The sequence below is a fragment of the Zeus faber genome, assembly GCF_960531495.2.
Source record: "Zeus faber genome assembly, chromosome: 1".
Classification (NCBI taxonomy): domain Eukaryota; kingdom Metazoa; phylum Chordata; class Actinopteri; order Zeiformes; family Zeidae; genus Zeus; species Zeus faber.
In genome coordinates this window covers 22332771-22357462 of record NC_137193.1, presented here as the reverse complement: position 1 = coordinate 22357462, position 24692 = coordinate 22332771, and the positions used below count along the sequence as shown (strand labels likewise).

Below are 24692 nucleotides of genomic sequence, written 5' to 3'. Positions count from 1 at the left end.
GAAATTCAGGATTCACGGTTTAGATTAGACGCATGAAAACTGTGTGTTGGGTATAATAACAGCAAGCGGAGTGAAACTATTTTTCACAAATGATTTCAAAATGACACACCGGTCAACCTGTTTTTGAGCACCAGCTGGGCTCCATTTTCACAGACCAAAAAAGAAAAAGAAACATTTTTTCCAAGAGAAAATGAGTCATACCACACAACAAACCCTATCAGCTCTTTATTGAGTAAACTTTGCACTGACACGTTCTTTTACAGTATTGGGCACAATACAATCATTGGCTCCTTTCTCATGGATTGATTGGGAATGTATCAAGTACAACTCGTGGAAGTGCAAATAACCTTTGAAATTTACAGTTATTAGTTGAAAAATGGCGGAGGCCCGATTGCTTGGCACTACAAAATATGGTGCCAAGATAAAACAAAATCAAAGAAACAACCCTCAAAGTAAAAGTGGTGCATATCTTTGCTCCATGGCAGATCTGAATTAGGTGAATTAATGTTAAATAATTGCTGTGATAAAGAACAAGAGGCCTATGAAACAATTCATTCAGAATTATTCCCCAGATAAGTCAAGGCTATAGAAGGGTCTGTTCCATCCAGGAGGAAGAAAGATACTTCATCCACATCTCCATCTAATGATGATCAAGACGTCATATATGGAAATTGTAAGATACTGTCTTACACTCATTATATCCAGGTACACTTCAAACTTCCAAATTACTGCACTCTAAATAAGGCTAAAATGCAATAGCAAATAGCTGTATTTCTCACTGTGTAAATTCCCGAACCAACACACTATAAAATATGTTGACGTGGAGGCGTATTTAATTGTGTATGATACTACATTTGATTATCTATTTCCATAAAATAGAGGGAAAGTTCAAAGCAGAATTTATTACTTGGTAGTACATCACATATAGCACTTTATTTCTCATCCGTTTGGCAAACAAAAGTCAAACTACAAGCCAAGGTGACTCCCCCTCTGGTTCTCAAAGCACCCAAGTGTATTACGACCAAAGGCAGTGTTTTAAATTCCACTGTTTGTAAACAGCACGATGGAGCAGTACAGTGAGATATAGACAGTATGAAAACCAAGGAACCCAGAGGCCGCCTCACAAAGCAAGATCCTTAAATGCTTCTCGGAGACAGAAGGTAATAACCACGGCAGGAGGACCAAGCGCTAAAGAAGTGCTAGAAGTGTTATCCTCTGAGTTTGTCTGACATTGTGGATTCCATTAAGTGCAGAATGGTTTGGGATGTAAAGGCTGGCTGACACGGGAACATTGCTTTGTGGCGCTCGCCTCTGGCCTCCTTCTGGACTTTACAGGAAGAAAGGGAATTCTGGTTATTCATGTGCACCGGAACCTTGTGTGTATGGCAACAGTCACACCAAAGGGGTGTTTGGTCAGTTGTCTTTAAGTAGGAATTTTCGACTTTTAAGAATTCTGTATAAAAAAAAAAAGAAAAAAAAAAAAAAGGTAATGCAGCTAATAAATATACATAAATTATATTAACATAAATATGATTAAAACAAAGAAGGCACACAGACTAAAGGAAGTCATCTCTCACTTTCAAGAAAGGTAATATCCAAATGATAATTACACCAAAAAACACTTTTCTATTTAAGTCCATTTACACTTCAACCATGCTGTTCATGTTTATAACGAGGGTTAAAAGAAAAAACAAACAAAAGAAAAAAAATCTGGTCTGAAATGACTGGAGTCGTGACTCAAGTTGGGAGCGTTGTTTCTGCACACGACAATAAGGTCTGATCTGCACGTGGACGTGGCTCTCTGCCACAGCGGGTACAGTGTGCATGAAGATCCCAAAATGTTAAAAGTCCCTATGATTGTGTCGCACGCGCTATCAGCTCCAGCGTTGCAACCCAAACACCTTTCCTGTCTGAGCCACCACACCCCTGGATGGGTCGGTGCAGGAAAATGGTGTAGTAGTCACTCATAAACCCAGAAGATCAACTGAAAACAAACAAGGCTGTGAAGTAAATAGTGTTAAAAGAAAAAGGAAAAAAATGACAGCAATATGACAGCATGATATCAGCAGTTTTTCATAGATGCACCCTTAAATTTAAACACTCATTTGAATCTGATGTCAGAATAGCTTGATTCCCTTTACAGCAATCTTTTTTTTTTTCCTCAATAATCCTTTGACATCATCTATACCTGACAAAGCGCCAACGGCTTTTATCTTTACATACAGTATAATACAAACAGTAAACACTCTAGTCAGAGAACTAGGTTTTTCATTGAGGCATCACTATTCCCCTCCTATGCCCTCACTTCCGCTTCCCGTTCTATTAGCATCACTTGCACGATTTTCCAACCTTTCTAATTCTTTACCTTCCCCGTTGCTTCATCTACTCATACAACTATTTTCCTCTCGTTCTTTCCACTTGACTCATAATCTTGTTTCCCCTCCTCTTTCTCCCTCTCGTCCTCCTAGCATCACACTAAGTGTACTTGCTCCTCCCACTCCTCAGGTGATTGTCCCTCCTCTAAAAGGAGGGCGTGGTCCAAGTCCATCTCTCTGGCCGTGGCAGTGTGAGAGGCAGAGCCGCCTCCGTGGGGTTCGTGTGAGCACGGGTGTGTGTCTGCATCGTCCAGCGACAGGTTGGCCACACACTCCGTGTCCCCGCCGCCCTCACCGGCGTTCCTGTCCTCTAGCTCGAGCATGTTGGGCCTTAAGGCCTCCGGGCCTTCCGCGCTTCCAGCACCAAGACAAGCACTCGCCTCTGGCTCACCCTCCGGGGGCTGCCAGGAAGAGGCCGGGGCGACCAAGGTCGCAGGCTCCTCGGGTCCGGTCTCGGAGGCGGCGTCGGGGGAGGACTCTGTCTCTGTGGTTGGGGGCGAGGGGACGAGGGCCAGGCTCTGGGGGCTGTTCTGGGGGTTGATGTTGTGGCTGAACCAGGCCATGATGTTGTCCAGCAGCTGGACGCTGGCTTCGGGGTCCAGGGGCTCCAGGCTTTGGGGGTCGCTGGGCGTGAAGGCCCCCCCCGGGGGGATGACCGGGGACAGCGGGAGCTCCAGCTCTGGAGGCGGGAGGCACAGTTGGGTGGAGGGCTCGGAGGCCGCAGCCGGAGTGGGAGCGCGTGTCGGGGTGTACTGACCCCCATGTGCTTGGCGTGGGGGGTAGGAACTGTCGGCTTTTTGAGCACGCTGGTAGGTGTCTGTGTGTTTGAGGTTGTAGGGGCTGGGGTTAGGGGCGTGAGCGGTGGGGTTCGAGGCACGGGCCGGGTTCGGGGGGCAGGCAGGGGCAGAGGAGCCAGCGTGGTGAGCGTAGCTGGGATCCGAGCTGCGTGTGATGGCGATATGGTCGAGCAGAAGCGGTATGGTCATAGTGTTGAGATCTTGGATCTGGCCGCGCTCGGCGTAACTGGCCTCCAGGGCGTAGGGAGCGCTGAGTGTGCTCTGCAAGTCCCGTGCCTGAGCGTCAAAGGCATGCGTGTCGAGGCTGTAAGGGGTGGTGATGTTCCCCAGCTTCATGAGGCTGTCACCCAGCTCCAGCAGCTCTGCGCTGAGGGACGGGGGAGGGGGAGGGAGAGGGATGGGGTTGGAGGGGGGAGGCTGGTGGACTGAGTCTGTCCTGGTCGGTGGATGGGGGGGATCCAGGAGAGACGGGGGGAAGGCCGTGGGACCCCGGGGCCCAGAGGCACCATCTGTGGCAGGGGCGTCAGGCCTCCGCTCCTGCCCTCGGTCCTGCCCTCGCTCCGGCTCCAGTCTCTCGCCCATCCCTCTGTCTCCCCCTCCGTCCAGGCTTCGCTCCCGCCGGGACTCCTGCAGGGAGAGCTGAATGGCCAGCAGGATGTTGGGGTCGTCCTCATCCAGGGAGCCCAGCGCTCTCCTCCTGCCCTCGCTCCTGTCCGGGCCTTCTGCAACAAGACGGAGGTCAAAAGCCAAATCAGTGTGGTCACAAATAGCCTCCGAGCCACTGCCAGAGCGTGGATTGTCTCTGTATGAGCAGTGATCAGTGCAGAATCATATGAGTTTAACAATGAAAAGAGACAAGTAATTGACTGGTAGTTATTTCACAAAAATAAGGCTTTTTGTGATAAGCGTCTGTACAGTATAGACAGATATAGTCCACGTAGGGTAATTGCAATTGAAGTTCTAAACATTATACACCATGATTCCTTTCCAAAGTGTGTTATTTTCCAAAATGTGACGTTTAAAACAAAAAAGCTTTTATGTTTCATATTTTACAAAGGCACTGTGTGCATGTCTGACCAGTGTTGCTGCTCCTCCTGTTCGTTTCGGGCGTGTTGCTGTTGCTACGGAGACTGTGCAGACTCAGCATGTCGCCACGACGACGCTGCCTGTGTCTACGCCGGTACTGGAAGTCAGCGTATTCCTGCAGGAAAAAACAAAACCAAACAGAAAAATTGTTCGTGAGTTAAAGCATTTCAAAAACACCGGGCCGCTTAGTTTTGTGGGAAATCTGCTCTGTATCTGCAGGAACAGTGTGCTTACAATTACCAATATAGGTTAGCAACATAAAAAACATAAGCTCATGCGCCGCCAAAGAGCGTGCGTGCCTGTGTGTGTGTTACCTGTGTCTGGTCCCCTCCTCCCAGCACAGAATGACGACTCAGCATCTTAACACACATAAGACCAGATCAGCCTCAGACTGCAGCATGCAGTTTATTTTTTAATGATGTGAGTCGTTAAATGCACGTTGAGGAAGCAGCGTTGGCTCGGCGTTGAAGCGCAAGCAAGACAGTTAGTGAGTTAGAGCCCAACCGCGTGGAGGAGTGTGGATCTTACCTCAGGAGACGCAAAGCCCAGGTACTCCCAGTCCCACGAGCCTCCGGGGTAACTGAAACATGTATGGAAAACAGCAGAGTAAAAACACAATAATGTTTAATAAGGTTTTTTTCCTCAGGGCAAATTTGGAATTGCTTGACTACATTTTACCACTTTGACCAGCACTCCGATATACAACGTTTCCTAAACATCCTTTTTTCTCCATCTTCCCTTTTCCTCCCATCACCAAAGCTTTACTTCCATAAATCAATCTATGCAGTGTACGAACAAGTAACTATATAACTTTAAAACTGAGTTTGGAATACTAGTACTCAAGTACGATTATAATTACTTGTGCCCAATTACAAGCAAAATATTGATTAAATGCATTATTAAAGTATTAGTTAAAAGTGCTGAAACACTAGGTATATTTCAAAAACCTAAATGTACAATCATCGCCTCGAGTAATAATAAAAAACGAGGAAGAAAGGACATAAAGGAAGATAAACTATATAACACTGCCTCTACATTACTACAGTAATGTAGTACTACTTACAGTACTGCAGTACTCTGAGAGTTATTTTAGAGAGATAAAGATGAGTGTGAAAACTTTGAATTCAAAAAGTTATATCAGAAAACGTGATAAGCAATTTCAACCCCTGCGTATGTGTGTGTGTGTGTGTGTGCACATACTTCCGGCGGGGGGCCTCGGGGGAGTCGTTGGGGGCCACACCGCGGGCCACCGAGGCCAGGAACTCTTGTCTCTTCTGCTGGACCAGGCGGGCTGCGCTGATGATCTTGTGGCACGGCGTGCGCAGGTAGGGCCGGTTCACCTTCTGGGCCAGATCCTCCACCACCATCTCCAGGTCCGTCTGGGAACACATAGGAGCAGGGCGAAATCAGGGCATTCATCACCACACTGGGGGCTTGGCAGGATTTCTTTTTTCCCCACATGCAGTCAGACAAGGGGCAAACTCCCAAGACTGTGCAAAACAAAGTAGGAAGAAAAATATATATTTTTTATTATTTTAGATAGTAATCTAAAATTGGAAAATAAACATGTAAAAAAAGCAAAATTATGTATACAGGCTTAAATATATAAGCCAACTTAGAAATATATATCTAACTCGTTACATGTACATATTTATTAAATAATTTGATCAATGTTAATTAATTTTTTTAATTAAAAAAAATGTAATCATTATTGTCATAGCTGCTTTGTTTTGAATCCTTAAAGCGGATGTTAAAATGTTTTGTCGTGCTGAAAGGCCAATTTGAAAAGTGCAGCATCATCTTCTACTGAAGACACTCGTATTCAACTTCCTCCTTGTTGTTTTTTCTGTTTCCCTGTCTGGTGGTGGTCTTCTCCTCTCCCATTCCACCCCCCACCCCCTCTCTTCGGTTCTTTAACTGTATGACCGAGCACCAGCTCCTTCGTCCTAAACTTCTTGCATTTTCAGCCTTTTTCTGCCTTCTGTCTGCCGCTTTACTGTTCAGCCAAACACCCTACAATCATTCAACTAGTCAATAAATCAATCAAAAGGCTAGCTTCTATCTAATTACTGGAACTGTCTTCTTCAGCTCCTAATGTTCTGTGTTTTACTGTCCACTATAATTACAGTTTATTCAATTTTCAAAATGCTACCGGCCAGAAGTTTGATCAACTCTTCAGGGGGAAATGCCAAAGAAAAGACTTAATACACAAAAATCATTGCTCGCCCCAAGTTTTTTTTAATGTCCTCCAAAATTCCAAAATGACCGCAGGAATGTACAAAACACAACTCAACGCAGCTTCTTCATATTGATGTGAAGTGGATCTCAAAGTCACTAGAATGGATCTTAGTTGTGAGAATCCTTCCAAATATACAGTATACTATTAAAAAAAAAACACACTCCTTCCTCAGTATTCCTTGAAAAAATATATATATTTATAAATAAAATGTCCTTATATGGCCCGCCAGTCCGTTACCTGCATGAGTTCGAAGATCTCCTTCTGGGTGCTGCCCTGCTGCAGGAAGAAGCCGTACGGGTACGAGCACTTAAGTACGCACCGAGTCTTCAGCAGCTCGCTCACCCCGTCCTCGATGAAGCGGGTGTCGGGAGGGCTGCCCTCGCCTGGACACGCACGCACGCACGCACGCACGCACGCACGCACGCACGCACGCACGCACGCACGCACACACACACACACACACACACACACACACACACACACACACACACACACACACACACACACACACACACACACACACACACACACACACACACACACACACACACACCCTTTAAAATGTCTTTCATGTTTTTATTCATTGTTATGGGTAGAAACATGATCATAATTAGATTTGACCTGTGATTATCTTTTCAAGATTTGTCTTTTATCTCTTTTGAATTTGAAGCACTTTGTTTTGAACAGCACTGTATGAATATAGATAAGAATTATTATTAATCATTCATCATTGCCATCATCCCTGGTCACGCTCACCCTCCAAAATAAAACCTGGCTTGTGGAATTGACCCATTCATCAAGTCACAGCAGGAATTACTTTGAAGGCTTCATTAATCACAGCCTGTTTAGTGAGAGGAAAACTCTGGTATTTATTACATTTTTTTTACTTAAACCTTATTTCTCCATCACTGGGAGTCGACCTGAATGATCTTTAATTGTGATCTTTATTAAACCAGCATTGATAGAATAGACTTGGGTCGGCTGAAGCTGTCAATACCAGATCAAACCGGGGTTTTTCTTGCAGTTACGCTTTGCGCCAGCTAAAACATATTTTCTTCTCCTTTCCCCCAGTAGATATAAGCGACTTTCAGTCTGTTCAGACTCACGGCTGATGAAGGCTCTGCTTAGCTGCTCCATCTTCTCTTTGGCTGTTTTCAGCAGTTTCTGCTCCAGCTGGCAGAGAGAGAGAGAGAGAGAGTCAAACCTCTTCCTCTGGTCAGGGCCATCAAACCCACGCCATAGCAGTCCAAACGTTAACTCGGCATCTTGGTTGTTTTTAACACATTTTTTCACTCGTGTGTGTGTGTGCATGCGTGCGTGCGTGTGTGTGTGTGCGTGCGTGCGTGTCACCTTGTAGCTGTGTTCATGGTTCTTGAAGCGGGTATAATAGTGCATGAAGCAGTCGAGCTCCTGGAAACTCTTATGCTTCTTCTCTGCCTGTAACAAAGAAACAAAACAGAACAGTGACCTTGGAGAAGCTTCGCTTTGTGTGTGTGTCAGCGTAGAATTCATAGAGGGCCAAATCAGTTCACTATAAACTTCTTTAGGGGAGAAGGAGTCAAGGAGAAACGAGAAACATCTGCAAAGTGAGCGTTTATTTACATTTACATTAAAAACACTATATGTAAATGAATTCTTCATGAACACATTCATTAATCCTTTACTGTAAAAACACAGAATGCCCCCTTTTTATTTTATAGGCGCATCTTCAGGGGATACATCTTTTTTTTAAGTTGTATTAAGTATTAATACAACTTATAAAAGTATTAAGTTGTTTATAAAACTTGTTTTCTTTGCTTTGAAATTCAGTTTTAGTCTCAGTCTTTTGACTGATATATAAGTTTGAGTCTTATGTTAGTCATTTGGTTATTATTGGCTTAGTCTACAAGTCTAAGAAAATATACATGGTGGTTTCGTCAATGGAAATGTCTGGTCTTATTCTAGTCAAGGCATTTGCTGTCGTTTAGACAACTTGTATCTGACTGTGTAATTAAGATGAATGTACCGCACATTGAGATAAAATAAAATGAATGAATCTCAATGTTCAAGTTCTCATAAATACACACAGAAAATAGCACTTTAGAAACCAGCATTGCTGAAAAATGTATGTTTGTAATGGCCCGCTGACCAATCAGAGACCAATCAATTGGACGCTTTGATTTCAAGCGGGCCAATTTTTAAGGTGCCAATGGTGCTCTCTGTGTGTGTGTATGACAAGGAGGTAACCAGTCGTTTGGGTGGACACAGAAGTGAGAGAACGTGTGTCTGCACCTCCACAGTCATCTCCTTGGACTGCTCCTCCAGCTGCTGGATGACCTCGTAGCGCGTGCAGCGGTAGTAGCCTCCAGTGGACGAACTGTGCTTCTTCCACTCCTCCAGACAGATCCAGCAAAAGTCGTACTTACACTGAGGAGGAGGAGGAGGAAATACGAAGAGGACAAGAGCCGGAGTACTAAGCAGTACAGTAGTTATAATCATTCATTACCAAATATCATGAAGTAAATGGCTCAGGAGGTACAGAATTGTCTGAACTGTGTGTGTGTGTGTGTGTGTGTGTGTGTGTGTGTGTGTGTGTGTGTGTGTGTGTGTGTGTGTGTGTACCTTAGCACACTGCATGTGGTTGCAGCCTTCATTCTTCTGGATCGGCGACTTACAATTAGCACAGGGTTTGGAGTTTGTCAACAGCCACAGGCAGTTTGCAGCATCCTCATAGGCCTCGCTCACACCTGCTACTGCAGTTCACACACACACACACACACACACACACACACACACAGTATATCAAGTTTAGCTACCATGTGACATACTTCTCATACATACAGACAGGAAGTTAGCAACTTTCCTTTCAGAGTCAGAAGCAGACGTTGAACACATTTACATTAGGTCCAGTGTGTAAATATTAAAGGCAAAAACAAACCTTAAACAAACTCTGTAAACTCACAGATCTAAACATATTTGCCTTACAGGGGTTTCTGGGTAAATATGAGCTGTCACGAACGCCGAGCAGATCAACTTAACAACGATCCGTTGAACTGGGTAGGAGATTACACAGTATTAGTGGAGAGACTCGCTGTAGAGCCTCAAACTTTGCTAAAACAACTCAGTAACCCTACTTGGGCTGCAATATGGGTCAAGTTTGTACCCAATCGGGGTGACATGCTCCAAACATATGAACTGTAGCTGTGGAGGCTTAGAAAATGGAAAAATAGAACTGCACTCAGCATCATGAATGAGGTATGATGCCAGAGACATCTACCATGATTCTATTTTGGAATCATGGTATATGTCTCAAATGTTGATTGTTTAGTTCCCAGGAGTGTGGACAGCACTTCTGACACAGCACAGAGCCGGGGAGCATTGACAGACATACGCTCCTCAGGCTTCATCTCCGTGACTTTCTGGAGCCAGTTCCTCCACGTTTGACAGTCACACGGCTCGTGGGCCTCGCCGAGGCACTCCCTGGAGCCAAGACAAAGAGAAAAAAGGAGAGGAAGAGAGGAGGAGCTAAGGAAAAGTTTTGCAGCAGGGATTGATGTGTGTGTGTGTGTGTTAAGTCCTGAATGCGTACCAGCAGAAGAGGTGTCCCTTGCCACAGTCTACAGCAGGGGAGGGCAGCAGGGGGAAGCTGTGGGGGTCCGTGTCCCCCGGCCCGGGTCTAGTCAAGCGGACCGCCCGCTCGCAGCGCACCGCTGGACACCAGCGGATGGCCGGGTTGTTCTCCACAAACGCCTTTTGGGGGAGAGAGAGATCACGCCCTAGAACGCAGAATATTGCCTTGCACTAGCTTGGTCAAGGCACTAGAATTTTTGTCCTTTGACTTTTAGAAAGATTTATATTGGATGCGATTTTCAAGACCACTGGAGGGAAAAAAAAACCCCCACCCACCAAAAATGGCTCAAAAAAGGGATTTAGTTATGATCACTGAGAATTCTAGTTTCAAATGTAGTCCAACGAATTTCAGTCCCACACAGAACCAAAAATACATTTTTAAATGCACCCGCAAGCAGAAAATGCAAGCTTGAGCAAAGTTTGGATGCACTCAGTGTGGTAGGATCTTGCTTCACGTGGACATGGATAGTCTTTATTTCTCGTACAATTGTTACTTGGTTTGTAAGTGTGATTGTGTCTGTGTGGTGTGTGTGCGGGTTTACCTTGATGTCAAACTGCAGGTAGCGCTGGTCCATCTCTCTGGACACCACGCTCTCTATCACCTGGACGGGCACCAGCTGGTAGCAGTCGTAGGCCGGGCAGAAGATATTGTGGGCGTCGCCCTCCTGGATCTTTATGTTCAGAAACCTGAAACATAAAAGATTATATTTTGTCTAAATGGAGAAGTATTGCTGCGCAATATAGCAACAGAAATATCATAGTGAAGAAATCATGTAGTCGAAATAGTGTTATCACTATTGTTCCTCTGGGGGATACATGCAGTAATTAAATAATAAAGGACAGCACTCTCAATGTTCAAACTCCCAAAATGTGCTTATTGTGGTGTTAATATACAAATACTCAATTTTAAGTCCTACCCTTCCCAGCAGGCTCTGCAAAACTCATGGCCGCAGGACATGTCCACTGGGTCCTCAAACACTGAGATGGAGCACAGACAGATCCCACACTACGGACAAACAGAAGCCATAGATTATGTACACAATACAGTTTACGTACTTTTTATATACACCATATCATATAATTTACTGTATCATGCGAGATTATCTGAAAAACAGGTGAGTATGAATATGAGTTCAAATTAACAATAGCACAAAACTGTTATGAACAGTTTAGATTTAGAACACCAGAGCCAATGCTTTCTTGCTAGGTATATATTACTTCTATGTAAGTAAGGCAAGAGGGGGGAAGCCATGTCTCACCATGGTCAGGCCCTCCTCACCGGGGGTGAGGCAGCTGTCAGTGGGGGAGGTCAGGGTGAGGGTGAGAGGGGAGCGGGGGGTCCTGGGGGTGCGGGGTGAGGGCAGGGTATCCCAGGCATTGTAGCCGCTGGGGGGCGGGGTGGGCATGGTCACGCCCGAGCGCTGGCAGCAGCCCTCGGCGTCCGACATCCAGGCTTCCAGAAGCTTCTCCCTGTCCCAATCTGAGGAATGGGGGAAGGAGAAGTAGATGTATACCAATACATAGAGATACATGAGGCCCGCTGTACTTCAGCTAACCCTCCTCGACCTGGACGTACCATGTGCTCGGAGCAGGGCCTCGGCCGTGAAGAGGGGAGCCTGCAGCATGTCGGCCGTCTCCACGATCAACATGTCCTTCAGCCTGCGCAGGTCCTGGAGCTTCAGACCTTCGTAGGGCTGCAGAGAGGCAGAGAGCGAGAGCGAGAAGGAGAGAGAGACACACACACACAGAAATGGATGAACAAATGCGACGAGAGAGAGAGAGAGAGAGAGATGAACAGATGTGAAGAAGGAAGTGAATTAAGGCTAAAGGGCAGTGAGTAGAGAGATTAAGTATTAGAGGATTTGACTTCCAGGAAGGCACACTCTAACTAGGCTCTCAGTGGACGGCAGATATTGTTCCCCATTAAACTCAGACACAGAGAAACATCAGGCAAGGTGTGGAATATATATATGAAGGATTCTTCAATATTCTCCGACCTTTTAGAAAATGTAAAGACACAAAGTGGAATTTGCGCAGAGAAGGGAAGTATCTGTGCTCTCTGAAATCAACGTTGGCAATGTTTTCCTTTTAAAATTATATTTTAAGATATTTTAAAACGTTGCCAACTTGAAACATTTATTGCCAAGTGTGTCTGTGTTGCCTTCGCTGACATCAATCAGTGGCAGATCTGAGTGAAAGAACACATCTTCCCTATTTATCTTAGTAGAACAAGAGTACTTTAGAACTATGCATGGAAAGGAGAGAAAACAGATCACGGACGGATGACTCAGAACACTTTGGAAGAGTTCATCATTCAACCACACTTGCACGAACCACAATGCAGCGTAACAGAAATCTCACAGAGAGAGGCGGAGGCTGCGGAGACACAAAAGACAGACAACGATGGCCAGTTTTAATTGGATTCTGTTGCGGACGTCAGCCAGGAGGGAATGTGAGTGCGTGCGACTATACATGAAGAGCTTCGGCCCTCAGTGAAGGGGCCGATGTACTCGAGATGAAACAGTATTTTTTTCAAGGGTAAAGGACACACTTGGAAGGATAAACAACCCAGACAATGTTTCACAAGTCACCAAACTATTCTCCAGTTTGCAGATCTCCCCGTCTATAAATCTGTTGAAATGTAGATGATCAGCGAGGGGCTCAATTGGCTTATCAATTATTATTTTCCCCACTGTATCGATTATACTGACGACAGTGCATTTGGACATCAATTCTTTCTTCCTTTCTAATGTACAATCTTATTCCACAAGATCCTATGGAAACTAACCACCCCCCTCCCTGCCATCGTTCTCACACCTCCTTCCGTGGAATGAGGCTGGAGTCGCTGTGCGGGTCCTGGGCCGAGGAGGAGGAGAAGACCATCTGAGACTCCAGGCTTAGGGCTAGCTCCGTGTGCTGCTGCCGCTCAGCGTGGTCGCACGGAGTCAGGCGCTCCTCATCCTCCCCCGAACAGGTCTGCCTCGTTCTGGACCAGCAGCTGGAGTAAGAAAAAAGGGGGGGGAAGGGGAAGTAGATTTGAAGAGAAACAAGGCGCGATGGTGGATGGTCTCGGTCCTCTCTCTCTCTCTCTCTCTCTCTCTCTCCTCTCTCCTCTCTCTCTCTCTCTCTCTCTCTCCCTCTCTCTCCTCTCTCTCTCTCTTCTCTCTCCTCTCTCTCTCTCTCTCTCTCTCTCTCTCTCTCTCTCTCTCTCTCTCTCTCTCTCTCTCTCTCTCTCTCTCTCTCTCTCTCTCTCTCTCTCACCTCCCACGCAGCTCTTCATGCCTGCTGCAGCAGCGTAGTGCAGGCAGGTGCTATGGTGGTTGTCGGTGGCGTTGACGTTGGCCCTCTCATACTGGCCCCTGTCGAGCCTGGCACCCGTCCAGCTGAGGATCATCTGGTAGGACACACAATTATTTAAAAAGTTTGTTGGGCATGGGTACATCTCCCCAAGTGTCCAATTGTGGTCATGTTAGCCTTATATCAGTCTTTTCACCCCCTTTGCGTGTACCTGTAGACAGTCCGCGCGCCGCTGCTCGTCCCTCTGGGGCCGGGCCAGCCGCGGGGACAGTGCACCCTCTGGCAGAAGCAGGATCTGTGGGGCCCTGACACAGCACGTGGAGGCAGGTCTCGTTGTGCACGTTGCGCTTGTTTGGGGTTGCCCTCTTTGCTGAACAGAAGGACCTTTGTTGGGACAGAGGGAGGGCGGAGAGTGATTTAGGATGGATGGATGGATACCTTTCAACATTCAATGTTGCCGTTGACAGAGGGGAGGTGGTGCAGACAAGAATGGTGTTGCTGAGTTTGAAAAGTAATGTTTTGGATTGAGCTGGAGGGATTGACAGTGTTCCAGAACCAAATATTAAAAAGGTAGAAAGTTAAAGACGTAAAGAGGTGGAATGAGAAGGACGGAGACAATATGGTTTTATACAAGGTAGGAAATGACAAGGAGGAGATTACTGTAACTGTCTATGGAATAATGGACCAGCAAGCATTTGCATGAAGCATGCGCGCGCATCTGCGCACGCACGCGCACACTCAATTATTATACTAAAGGGAGAATTATTATACTAAAGATCCATTCTACTGTATCTCAACAGTCAGAGAGCAAAGGATTCAGGAACAATACTATACACAAACCCCAAATACAACTTTTTGCCACACAAAGACCTGAACACACCTTGCTGAATAAACACGATCATTGATCATGGCGTACCCATCCAGCCGTGTTTAACTGTTTGATTACTTCCTCTGAATATAGTGAGAAAACAAGACCCGAAAACAGGTTTGGGTGAATGAGCTGCCAGCTTGGCAGTGTCTCTGTCAAGACCTTTGAGTGCGTCTTAATCATAAACACAAACAGATAAGATAATGCGCGAGACATGACCCCGCCTACACCTCCATGCATCGATCTGTCTCCTACACAGAGATACCCGTTTCTGATGACCTTTTACTTAAAGACACAGCACCAGCGGTCGCTGTCAAAAATCCAATGTGTTTATTACTGCTTGTATACAACTTCATATTTTTGCCACAACAACCAACAAATAATTTACAAAAACAACATGTGTTTTTGTAAATGACATGTGTTTTGTCATGTGAGTTTGCTGCTGCAACGCTGGAATTTCCCTTTGGGGATTAATAAAGTATGTTTATCTTTTATTAAATGATAAAATGTTTGACTGTTTTGTATCTCTTTGATGCTCTTCCTCCATCTCCCTCTTTCTCTCTGTCTCAAATACACACACACACACACACACACACACACACACACACACACACACACACACACACACACACACACACACACACACACACACACACACACACACACACACACACACACACACACACACGCGAGGGATAAATGTGGCAGTTGCAGCGTTGGCTGGTCAGGGCTTTCTGACCACCCTCTCCGTTCCTCTCTTCCGCCGCTTCTGTTCTCTAGATTTTACTCCACTTTGTACATCCTCTGACATGTTCTTCTCCTTCCTCTCTCCTCTTTTCTCTATCTACTGAACGTATGGAAGCTGGATGGTGGGGGAAAAAAAACATGTTTTTGCTGAATATTGTGTGTGAATTATTACAAAGCTTTCGTAAAAAAGCAAAATATAAACACTAAAATAAATCTCTTATGTGCAATTTGGGAGGTTTTGAGGGGTGTGTGTGAATTGCAACGCATGAAAACAGCTTGGCAGCGGGCAATAGTGTCATTTCAGTGGGATTTGTTTATCTCCTTGCTAACTACTAACCGCTCTCCATCCTTGCATCCCTCCTTTTCACTTCCCTGTCCACCCCCCTTCCTGATCCCTGGCAACAATCACTAATCACTCCCCTCTGTAAAATAATAAACACCACCACTCTGCACCACTCCAGCGGATGGGTGGAGAGTATGGACAGCCCTAACGCAGGTCTACTGAAAACCAGATAAAGATCAGGCCTGGAGGACCACGCAAGGTTTTTAGCTAAATGCTGACGGGCTAAGCTACCGTTCATGGATGTAATTGAATCAGGAAGCACCAGCAAAGCCCCCGAAAGGAGAGTGTTAAAGTGGAGGTACACTTAAAAAGAAGTTGAAGCTTTTGACCAAAAAGACATGTTCAGAACAAGAAAAGAACAAATTGATGCGCTGATCTAGGTTCTTGTGGTTTCTCAACGCAAGCCCCTGAGGCTAACTATGTCTTTCGTCTTTCTCTCGGTTCTGAGAGCTCCCCTTGATATGATTGGTCCAAAATGTCGTTGCGTCATGGTAGGGGACGGACTTCAACTTCCCTTTCCGGGTCATTCAAACTCCTCCTTTTCCCGGATCAACAAGCTTGTTTCTGTTTTTTGTTTTCGGAGCTGCAACATCGAGATCATGCTTCTTTCACCGCAGAGTTCTTATTGAGCTCTGAGTGTGTTCTAGGACATGTTCTCTGGTGGTTCTAACGTCTTTTGCTCTTGCGTCTTTTTAACCTCCACCTTTAAGGGAGCATTATCACTGAAACTCATTCTGAAATTATCTAAACTGGGATTTATACTCAACAAAGAGTGTAAATCAACGATAAAAGTTGTTTCAAAGATTTCAGAGTTTCACAAGTTGACGCGTCTATTCGCAATTTTCATCGACAGCTTGTTTGGAAAGAGTCATGTGGAAGACGGGGGGGGGGGGGGGGGGGGGTCACACTGTTCGGAACCCATGGCTGTCAACACACTTGTAATCACCCGTATCACACATGATTCAGTACAATTGAGGAACGTCCTCCCAAATGCATAAAGCACCCCCGCCCCAAAAAACAGATAACAGCAAATAATTACACAAATAAAACACACCACATTCAACCATTATAACATTTGGTGGAGGATTTGCCGCTCATCAGCTCGTTGTCAGTGTCCAGCGAGGTTGTTTGAACAAAGAGGAATTTCCTCTGATGGTTATCGTTAGTGCCACCAGCCTCCCGTGCCTCTCTGACTTCTCTCTGGATTATTAAAGGTGAGCAGGAAGGGACACGATTAACTGTCTGTTTCACCCACCCGCGCATGGACGCCAGGGCACAACAGCTGTAAGCACATTTTCCTTTCTCTATTTCGCTAACACACACACACACACACACACACACACACACACACACACACACACACACACACACACACACACACACACACACACACACACACACACACACACACACACACACACACACACACACACCTGATCTTTTCAAACAGCTTCCTCCGGCCTCCCTGTAATCATGGGGAGAAAGGGCAAGAGAGAGGAGGAGTGCGAGGAAGAGGAGGAGGTGAGGAGGGCTACTTAGCCGCTGAAGCAGCTGTCTAGCTCATGGCAGGCGGCCTGATTATCCCTGTGGGGGGGGGGGGGGGTTCACGCCGCCAGTGTTGTGTCACTCGATCCGTGGCTCTCCCTCTGTGGCTCTCTACAGGTTAGGTGTAGTCAATCCCTGCTCTCACTTTTCGACAACTGTCAGCGGCCGCAGGGGTAGAGGGGCGTAAACGACCCCCAAGTTGCGCTGTCATAGCACGCTGAGCTACAACAAGGCCCATGTGTTTCTGCAGGAAAATGTGAAGATTTGAGCATGTCTAAATGAGCTTCATTGCCGAGGCAAGGAGATCACCCTTGCTGACCCTACTGAGATAGGTGTGGGTCTTGCACACGGTCAGCTTCTCTCTGACCCGATGCAGCAGCGGCGGTCGGGCTCTCATGCGCCCGTTTTCTCTTCTGGATCTATTGCAGGCGAGCTAGCAAAACAAATGGTGCTCTTTGGATGCGGACCGCGGCTCAAATACACCTTGTTTCATTTACACAATCTATTCTGGTGGCGGTGGAATATCCGTCCACGGCGAAGTAGTCCTGCGGAGGAGGAAACATGGAAATGCCCGACATAAACAGCGCTCGCGTCTCATGGGTTTTTTTTATTGTTTTTTTTTTTTTTTTTTACCTGAGCAGGCGCGTCATGGCGTGGCGGCAGACATAATGCAGCGGTGTGTTGTGCTGGTACTGTTCTCCGTAGGAGGTGTTGGGGTCCAGACCGTCCCTGAACTGGGGGTTTCCCTCGTACAGCTGCCAGGCCAAAGCCTCGTCACCGTTCACTAGGGCCTTGCGGAACTTTGTGGCCGTGTTGCCCATGGTTTCAGCTTCGCCAGCAGGGGGGAGCGGCCTATAGGCTTAGAGGGAGGGGGGGGCTCTGTCTGACGTCTGTCTTCCTCCCAACGTTGCTCTCCCTCCTCCTCCTCCTCCTCCTCTTCCTCTTCCTCCTCCACCACCACCTCCTCCCCAGCTCACCACAGGTCAGAGTTTAGAGTGGCATGGCTGACTGCAGACTCCTGCCCAGTGAACTAAGTAGACAGAGAGAGCGAGAGAGAGAGAGAGAGAGAGAGAGAGAGAAAGAGTTTAAAAAAAAAACCTTGATTTCACACACGTGGTATGTTACGGTTCCAGTGGCACAAGCATAAAAACTGGAAAACAAAGCAATCAACAAAACAATAAAAAAAAAAAACAACATATAAGTAATTAAAAAAGTAAAAAGTAATATTATAAGAAAGAGAAGACAAAAAGAGAGTAAAGGATGAAAGTGATGATGGGGGCCCAAAGGGGTATGTATGGTACGTGAGTGGTACAAAGAGAGGGAAGGAGAGTGAGAGGCAAATGAAAAAGTACGAGGACAGAGAGAGAGATCACAGGAGATAAGAGAAAAGGGAGAGTAGAGAAGAACAGATCAAGACCGGGGAGAGAGAAGAGATCAAAATGGAGGGGAGAGAACAAGAGAGACTCAGTCAATCACTTTATCCATCGATCGGCTCGATGTGCTCTGTAGTGAGGATGTTACCTTGCGGGAGGGAGAAGGAGAGAGAGAGAAATTGCAAAGAGCGTGAATGAGAGGCACGGTTAATATTTTCCAGGACATTGATTTGTCCGCCGCTTGATAAAATGCATGGGCAATATTAGCAGCAAGGCACAAGGGTCCTGTTTGCAATAATTAGCTGTATATGTTGTGTTCAGCGGTGCAGTGCTAACCCAACCAGACCCAACGTGTTCTACTTTGCTCCTGGGCAAGAATGGAAAGAATCACAGCGATAACTGCTGCCCCTCACTATTCCCACAAATACCAGAGGAATAAACATAGAGGAAAACATCCAAGTTTAAGTCTCTACCTTTTTATTGGTCATATAAATATCATTCCATTACCTTCTTTTTATTGTTTGGATCTCATGAACACGCTTATGACCTTTCATTTTAACACACACACACACACACACACACACACACACACACACACACACACACACACACACACACACACACATACACACACACACACCAGTGTGTGTGTGTGTGTGTGTGTGTGTGTGTGTGTGTGTGTGTGTGTGTGTGTGTGTGTGTGTGTGTGTGTGTGTGTGTGTGTGTGTGTGTGTGTGTGTGTGTGTGTGGTTGCTGAGGGTTTCATTACAGTCTTCATTCTGTGACCATCTGTCTAGCCCATACAAAGAGCCTCTTATAGCTGAGCTACAGTTGGCCACTGACTGGGAAGCTTGTGAACTTGTGATTTCAATAATGTGGCTGGCTGCTTCCCTCCATCTGCCTCCCGTTGTATGGCATGACGGGAAGAGGATGCTGCAAAAACAAACACAATACAGACAAACACATAGGTGTACCGGAGGCTGGAGCCTCTGACAAGCAATAACAGGCAACATATTATTTTGTTTGCTCCTATGACGCCTGCGCTGTGCAGGACATGTGTGAGTGTGGCTAGATATGCCTGGGGTTGGAGGCCCGGTGACTATAGTTATTAGGTCAGCCTGTCTGCTGGGCTCTCTGCTTTTGTGTACTGTGGATTACTTCCAGTTCACTTCACCAATCTCCTGTCTCAGCCAGTCTCTCAGTACCTCTCTCTCTGTCTCGACTGACGACTGACAGCCAGGAGGACCTCTGAAATTCAAGAAATGTTGGTATCTGGTTGGCATCTGTTTATCTGTGGCAGCTGTTTGTTTACTGCACATTTAGAAGTGGTGTGTCTGAATGAGTTAGGCCATCTGAATGACAAGGCTAATGTCATGCATGTCATGCAGGGTCTCAAATGAGGGCATAGATCTAATGTACTGTGATGTAAAGTACATTAAGCAATTTTTTAAATCTTTAGCCAACAATGTAACGCACCATAATAGTACGTCTAATAATAACAGACCCGCACGTCCAAATACTATCAGTGATAACGATCTAGAGCTAGAATCATAATTACACTTCATTCAATCATCTAATTTACAAACTACAATGTACTAGAACAGCACACTTGAAAAACAGGTTGAGGAAGAGCCACAACAATGGTGATCCAAAACACAAGGGGAACATTCTAGACTACCCTGGTCTTAACTCAAACAAAGTTCTACTCTATGAAATTCAGCAAAAATGAATGTCAGCGACCAGGCCTCCTGCATGAACCAGGTCACAGTGAAGAACACAATACAGTAGTTAGTTGAGTTGCGTTGAGGGGTACGTTCTCAAACTGAACACTCTACTTTGATACTTTCAAAACAGTTAAGTACCCAACACTAAAGCAAGCGAGAGCAGTTTATTAGTTTAGTTAGTTATTTTGAAGGCAACAAACATCCTTTTTTGATTTAACCTGCCCATAATCTACTGAATCTAAAGTCAATCCAATGTCATTACATAGCATTTACACTAAATACTGGTGGCGCCCAATATGGTTTAACGTATGAGGGCTAAGTTAAAAGCTGTTTGATGTCATAAGGTGATATGAGACAAAGAGCTTCTCTTAAATTTAAATAAACAGTCACAGTTCACGACAGCACGTGTGTATGTGTGTGTGTGTGTGTGTGTGTGTGTGCGTTTGTGTGTGTCCATGCGGCCCCACAGTTAAAAGTCCTTTGTCCATCACTGTCAGTCTGCTAATTACACTCAATAGGAAACAATACCAAATGTTGCCAGTGCATTTGAGAACAAAAAATAACAATAAACCTCTTGTGTGCATTGTTGATAAAGCGGATCAGTGTTAATAGTTCATCTTTAGGTTAATTGTATATTACCAACTTTTCATTTTCCCCCCACTTCATTTTAGGTTAATTGCATGATGCCTATTTCCTAAGGTTCTTTTTAGGTCTATTGCAAATTGGCAAAGTTGGTCCACATTTTTATTGTTATGACTTTATTCTTATTATTCCCCATTATTTGACGCGCGCGGCTATAAATCCGTCGGGATGAATAAAGTAAGTATCTATCTATCTATCTATCTATCTATCTATCTATCTATCTATCCCTCTATCTAAATGACTATTGTGTGTGATTTGGATTCTAACTGAACAATCAAGCGGTAGCGGGCTAGCCGAAGTGCTGTTAACCTAGCACACCGTGATCACAGGTTGGTGCTAGCTGGTTAGCCTTGTTAGCCTTAACTAGTGAATAGTGACAACCTCAAACCTCCAGTGTTGAGTCCTTTACTCACAGGGTCGCTGTACTTGCTCACCAGCCGCGGGTCCACACACTCGAACACAGCGATCCCCATTGCTTGGTTATATCTCATCATACTCCGTGTCGGGCATTTCTGGTTGAACCATTCTGCCCATTGACCACAACAGCAACGATGCTGGGAGCGGAGGGCGACGCTGGGCTGCTTCTGTTGTTGTTGCTGCCAAAAACAAGCGCCCCCCCCCTGCGCATGCGCGGAGGCCAGCGTCACAGCCCAGCTTCCGCGTAATTGGTCCATGGCGAGTGCGGCGTTCCACCGGCGTGGGACTGGTGCAATCCCGCTTCTATTGGTGTATTATGTTTTTCTAAAATTCGCTCGAAGCTGGTTTACGCCCCTGGGTGGATTATTACGAGATCGCCGGGCGCACTAATCAAACGTTAATTTACTGCAGCCGTCAATGCTGTCCTGAACAGAGGCAAAGGTGCCATATGGCTCGGAGATGGGAATTATCGAACGACCGATTTCCGAGTTCATGGAACGCGTCACAGGTTTTAATAAACAGTAACTTCATTTGGGCCGATGAGATGTTTATTTGTTGCGTTTTGTTTATTATTTATTTGTTGCAAAATACAAAACACATTTTGTTATAATAACTTATTCTTCTTCGCAACACACACACACACACACATACATACATATATACTACTACTACTACTACTACTACTACTACTACTACTACATGCATATAATGCTCTACTATCTTCCAACTGTTCTTCTGTCAAACTGCTCTCTGAATCAGTGAGACAGACACACGAGTCCAGTCTAGTGTCATGTGGTGTGTGTGTGTGTGTGTGTGTGTGTTTTGCTGCTTCCTCATCTCAGGCCTTCAGCTGGTGACACACACACACACACACACACACACCAACTATAACACACACATCATGTCTGATTAACTGACTGCAGACAAAAAGAAAAAAAACCTCTCCAGCTCTACTCGTAATGCTTGTTTCTAGAAAGCGTTTTGCCGGCTGTGACCTATTAATGGTTTCATACTGTGACAAAAGTACTTGTCGTGGGTCCTGTCTAGTCTTCCTGGCAGCAGATGCCCAGCTGGCACGCCTCACACAAACTCTTTTCATGGGGCTTGGTCTTCACGTTGTCGGTGCACGGTGCGCCCCCATCGCCTTGGTCGTCCTCTCCGTAGCAGTTTTTCAGAATCTTCGAAAACATCCTGAGGAGAGCGTTCTCCGCCACGTCTTCGGCGAAACCTGGCAGGTAGAACGTTTCCCCTTGGCACCGCCGACAAGCCTGTCCGAAGGGCCGCATGATCACCGTGCCCCGGCCCGCTCCATCGCGGAGCCGGTACCGAAACAACACCACGACCCGGGCGGAGGGCCAGGTTTTAGAGCAGGAACCGCAAAGGAACCTGCGGTGGGAAAGCACATGATTGGAGCCAATCGGTAAACTGTAGTACACGCAGGCCTGTGTGAAATAAACAAATCAAGTCATCTGACAGTCGATCGTCTGCTCACGCGGGGCTACGTTCTTATGAAGTATGAGGTCTTCACGAGGAGATATCTGTTTGACCTCGTTCGTAGGCAACATTTACCCGTGATCAAATCATTTTCAGTACTTCACAACACTAAGACTTACTTTGCAAAGGCGCAGTGGCTGTAGATCTTCCAGCCTCTCCTCTTGTCCTCCGCGGTGATTTGGGCTGTCTGATTGTAGTTGAAGTTCAGGGTCCATTGGTCTCCATAATCCAGCTCTTCATCCACCATCTCATTAAATTTGTCCAGCCACAACGAGGGGTCCCAATCTGTGCATGCGAGGGAAATGTACAAGTATTTTCAGAATTTGGTAAAAAAAAGCATTTGTTTTAACATTGAACACATATTGGCAAAAAAAAACAATAAGAAAAAGCTGAATTGTGAGTATAGGTGACATATTTATAACATTTAAAAAAACGACATGAGCAGCTAGATGATGCATTTTTTATTTACACTTAAAACGTCATTAGTCAATAAGTGATTGACCCATTTTACCTTTACTTATCTTCCTCATTATAATGGTATTTTTCTCACCTGTAGCCATGGTCTCTGAAAAGATCCACCGCCTGTCTTTCCTCAGTGTGTCTGCTTAACAACAACAACACCCTCTCTTTTTATTCCCTCCCTGGCCGCAGTCAGCCGAAGTCTGGAAAACGAAACTGAACGTCCTACTTTCGTTTCAGTTAACAAAGAGCCAATATGCAAAACTCAGAACAATGTTTTGGTTTTGTTTTTTTTACAATTTAGTGAGTCACACAAGTCGCACAACAACTTTTCAAAGTCCAATGTTTTTGTGTGATGCTTGTGGGTTCTCATCTGTTCTGAGTCAGTGAGCCTTGCCCAGGTACACAAGTATGCTTTGCAACAGGACCAAGGACCACAGAATGGACATTTTTTTGAAGTTGTAATGATCAAGTTTGAGATGTTGTGATCACAGGTATGTGCTTGTGATGGAAATATGAGAGGTGGTCCAAGATTTGTACTTTTTCTATTAAAAGTAAAAGTCGTTCTGGCCAGATATATTAAGGTCACAGGCCAGGTCCTCAAAGGCGCCAACATAAAATGTCTGAGGGTTTACTACGAGTGGTGGCTTGGAAAAACAATTCTAGTAGCCAATATGAATGTTGAATAAAGTCGTGGGTAGGACCCAAAATATGTGTTTTTGTTCTAGGGAGAAAAAAAAAAAAAAATATATATATATATATATGGCATAACCATATAACATGCATTGCCACTTAGTAATAATATCATGTCCTCTCTTCTTTAAGGCGTAGAATTAGGCTCATGTGACATTATCGGGGAGTGATGACTTTAACAGAAGTCGATGAATCTCAGAAGTTTTTCCACTTGGACGAACATAAGTTCAACCACAAGCCAATGCGCTGATGTGCTGTGCTCGGTCAATGCCGTTGGGTGGCGCTAGAGCACCAGCCTCGCATACCAGTTTATAGACTGCCAACGCAAAGGAGGCTTAAAAATTGTGGGTCTTCTCTCCGGCCCATTTAGTTATTTATGTACTTCTTTGATATGTATTTATCTATTTCATTGGGCAACAGTTAACACCATTGAGAGATGTGAATATTTCAATTAAAAATGTATTATTAAAGTTATAATTCCTAATAACACAACATGTTACCCGAATTTGACGACTGGACGACACTTGAGAAAGGCCAGACATGATTATTAGACATAAATACTATTACTTGACATTACTGACTAGAACTACTAATCATCAAAAACGACAAAAGAACTAAGATGTCATTTTTTTTAGATAATAGGTGGGATTTCAATGCTCACCTTATTCCATGCTCAAACCCCCAAATAAAAAAAAATATTTTAACATATTAATATATGAGGACCAAAAGCTGGAAACACAAAAGTTGTTTAATGTTTATTGTTCATACTTACTGTGAATTATTGTTTTATTATTAATAATATTATTACTATTATTATTAATCTTAACTTAGTCAAGATGAATTAATCAAGTGTTATCTTCTTTTATGCACATCCTTATGTCACAGTATCTGGTTATGAGGGTGTGAGATTCGATTTTAAGCCAAGTGAACCACTTGCAGAACATGATTCCTTCATGCATCTGCTGTTTGATAAAAGAATCATTA

At 45.1% G+C, this 24692-nt stretch overlaps 2 protein-coding genes across 2 annotated transcripts; both read right to left on the bottom strand.

Moving 5' to 3' along the window:
- Window positions 1–210: 210 nt before the first annotated feature.
- On the bottom strand, window positions 211–21160 carry LOC307241753 (ankyrin repeat and IBR domain-containing protein 1-like). Its single transcript, XM_080015972.1, is given in 23 exon segments — window positions 211–3894; window positions 4250–4373; window positions 4573–4617; window positions 4787–4838; window positions 5459–5637; window positions 6735–6880; window positions 7604–7670; window positions 7848–7934; window positions 8769–8903; window positions 9099–9229; window positions 9868–9956; window positions 10066–10226; window positions 10649–10793; window positions 11024–11112; window positions 11366–11586; window positions 11683–11800; window positions 12924–13073; window positions 13075–13104; window positions 13375–13500; window positions 13615–13704; window positions 13706–13787; window positions 17540–17936; window positions 21059–21160. Coding segments are annotated over 22 exon segments (3879 nt in total). The 5' UTR covers window positions 17728–17936; window positions 21059–21160; the 3' UTR covers window positions 211–2470.
- Window positions 21161–21663: 503 nt separating this feature from the next.
- On the bottom strand, window positions 21664–23187 carry LOC307242813 (receptor-transporting protein 3-like). Its single transcript, XM_080017400.1, has 3 exons — window positions 23107–23187; window positions 22676–22841; window positions 21664–22448 (listed from the first exon to the last, which is right to left on the bottom strand). Exons 1-3 carry the CDS (start codon window positions 23114–23116, stop codon window positions 22106–22108), a joined length of 519 nt encoding a protein of 172 aa, XP_079873526.1. The 5' UTR covers window positions 23117–23187; the 3' UTR covers window positions 21664–22105.
- Window positions 23188–24692: the final 1505 nt, after the last annotated feature.

Coding starts and splice junctions, on each gene's coding strand:
- LOC307242813 (XM_080017400.1), bottom strand. Junction 22,449..22,675: donor AGCCACTGCGCCTTTGCAAA/GTAAGTCTTAGT, acceptor TTCCCACCGCAG/GTTCCTTTGCGGTTCCTGCT.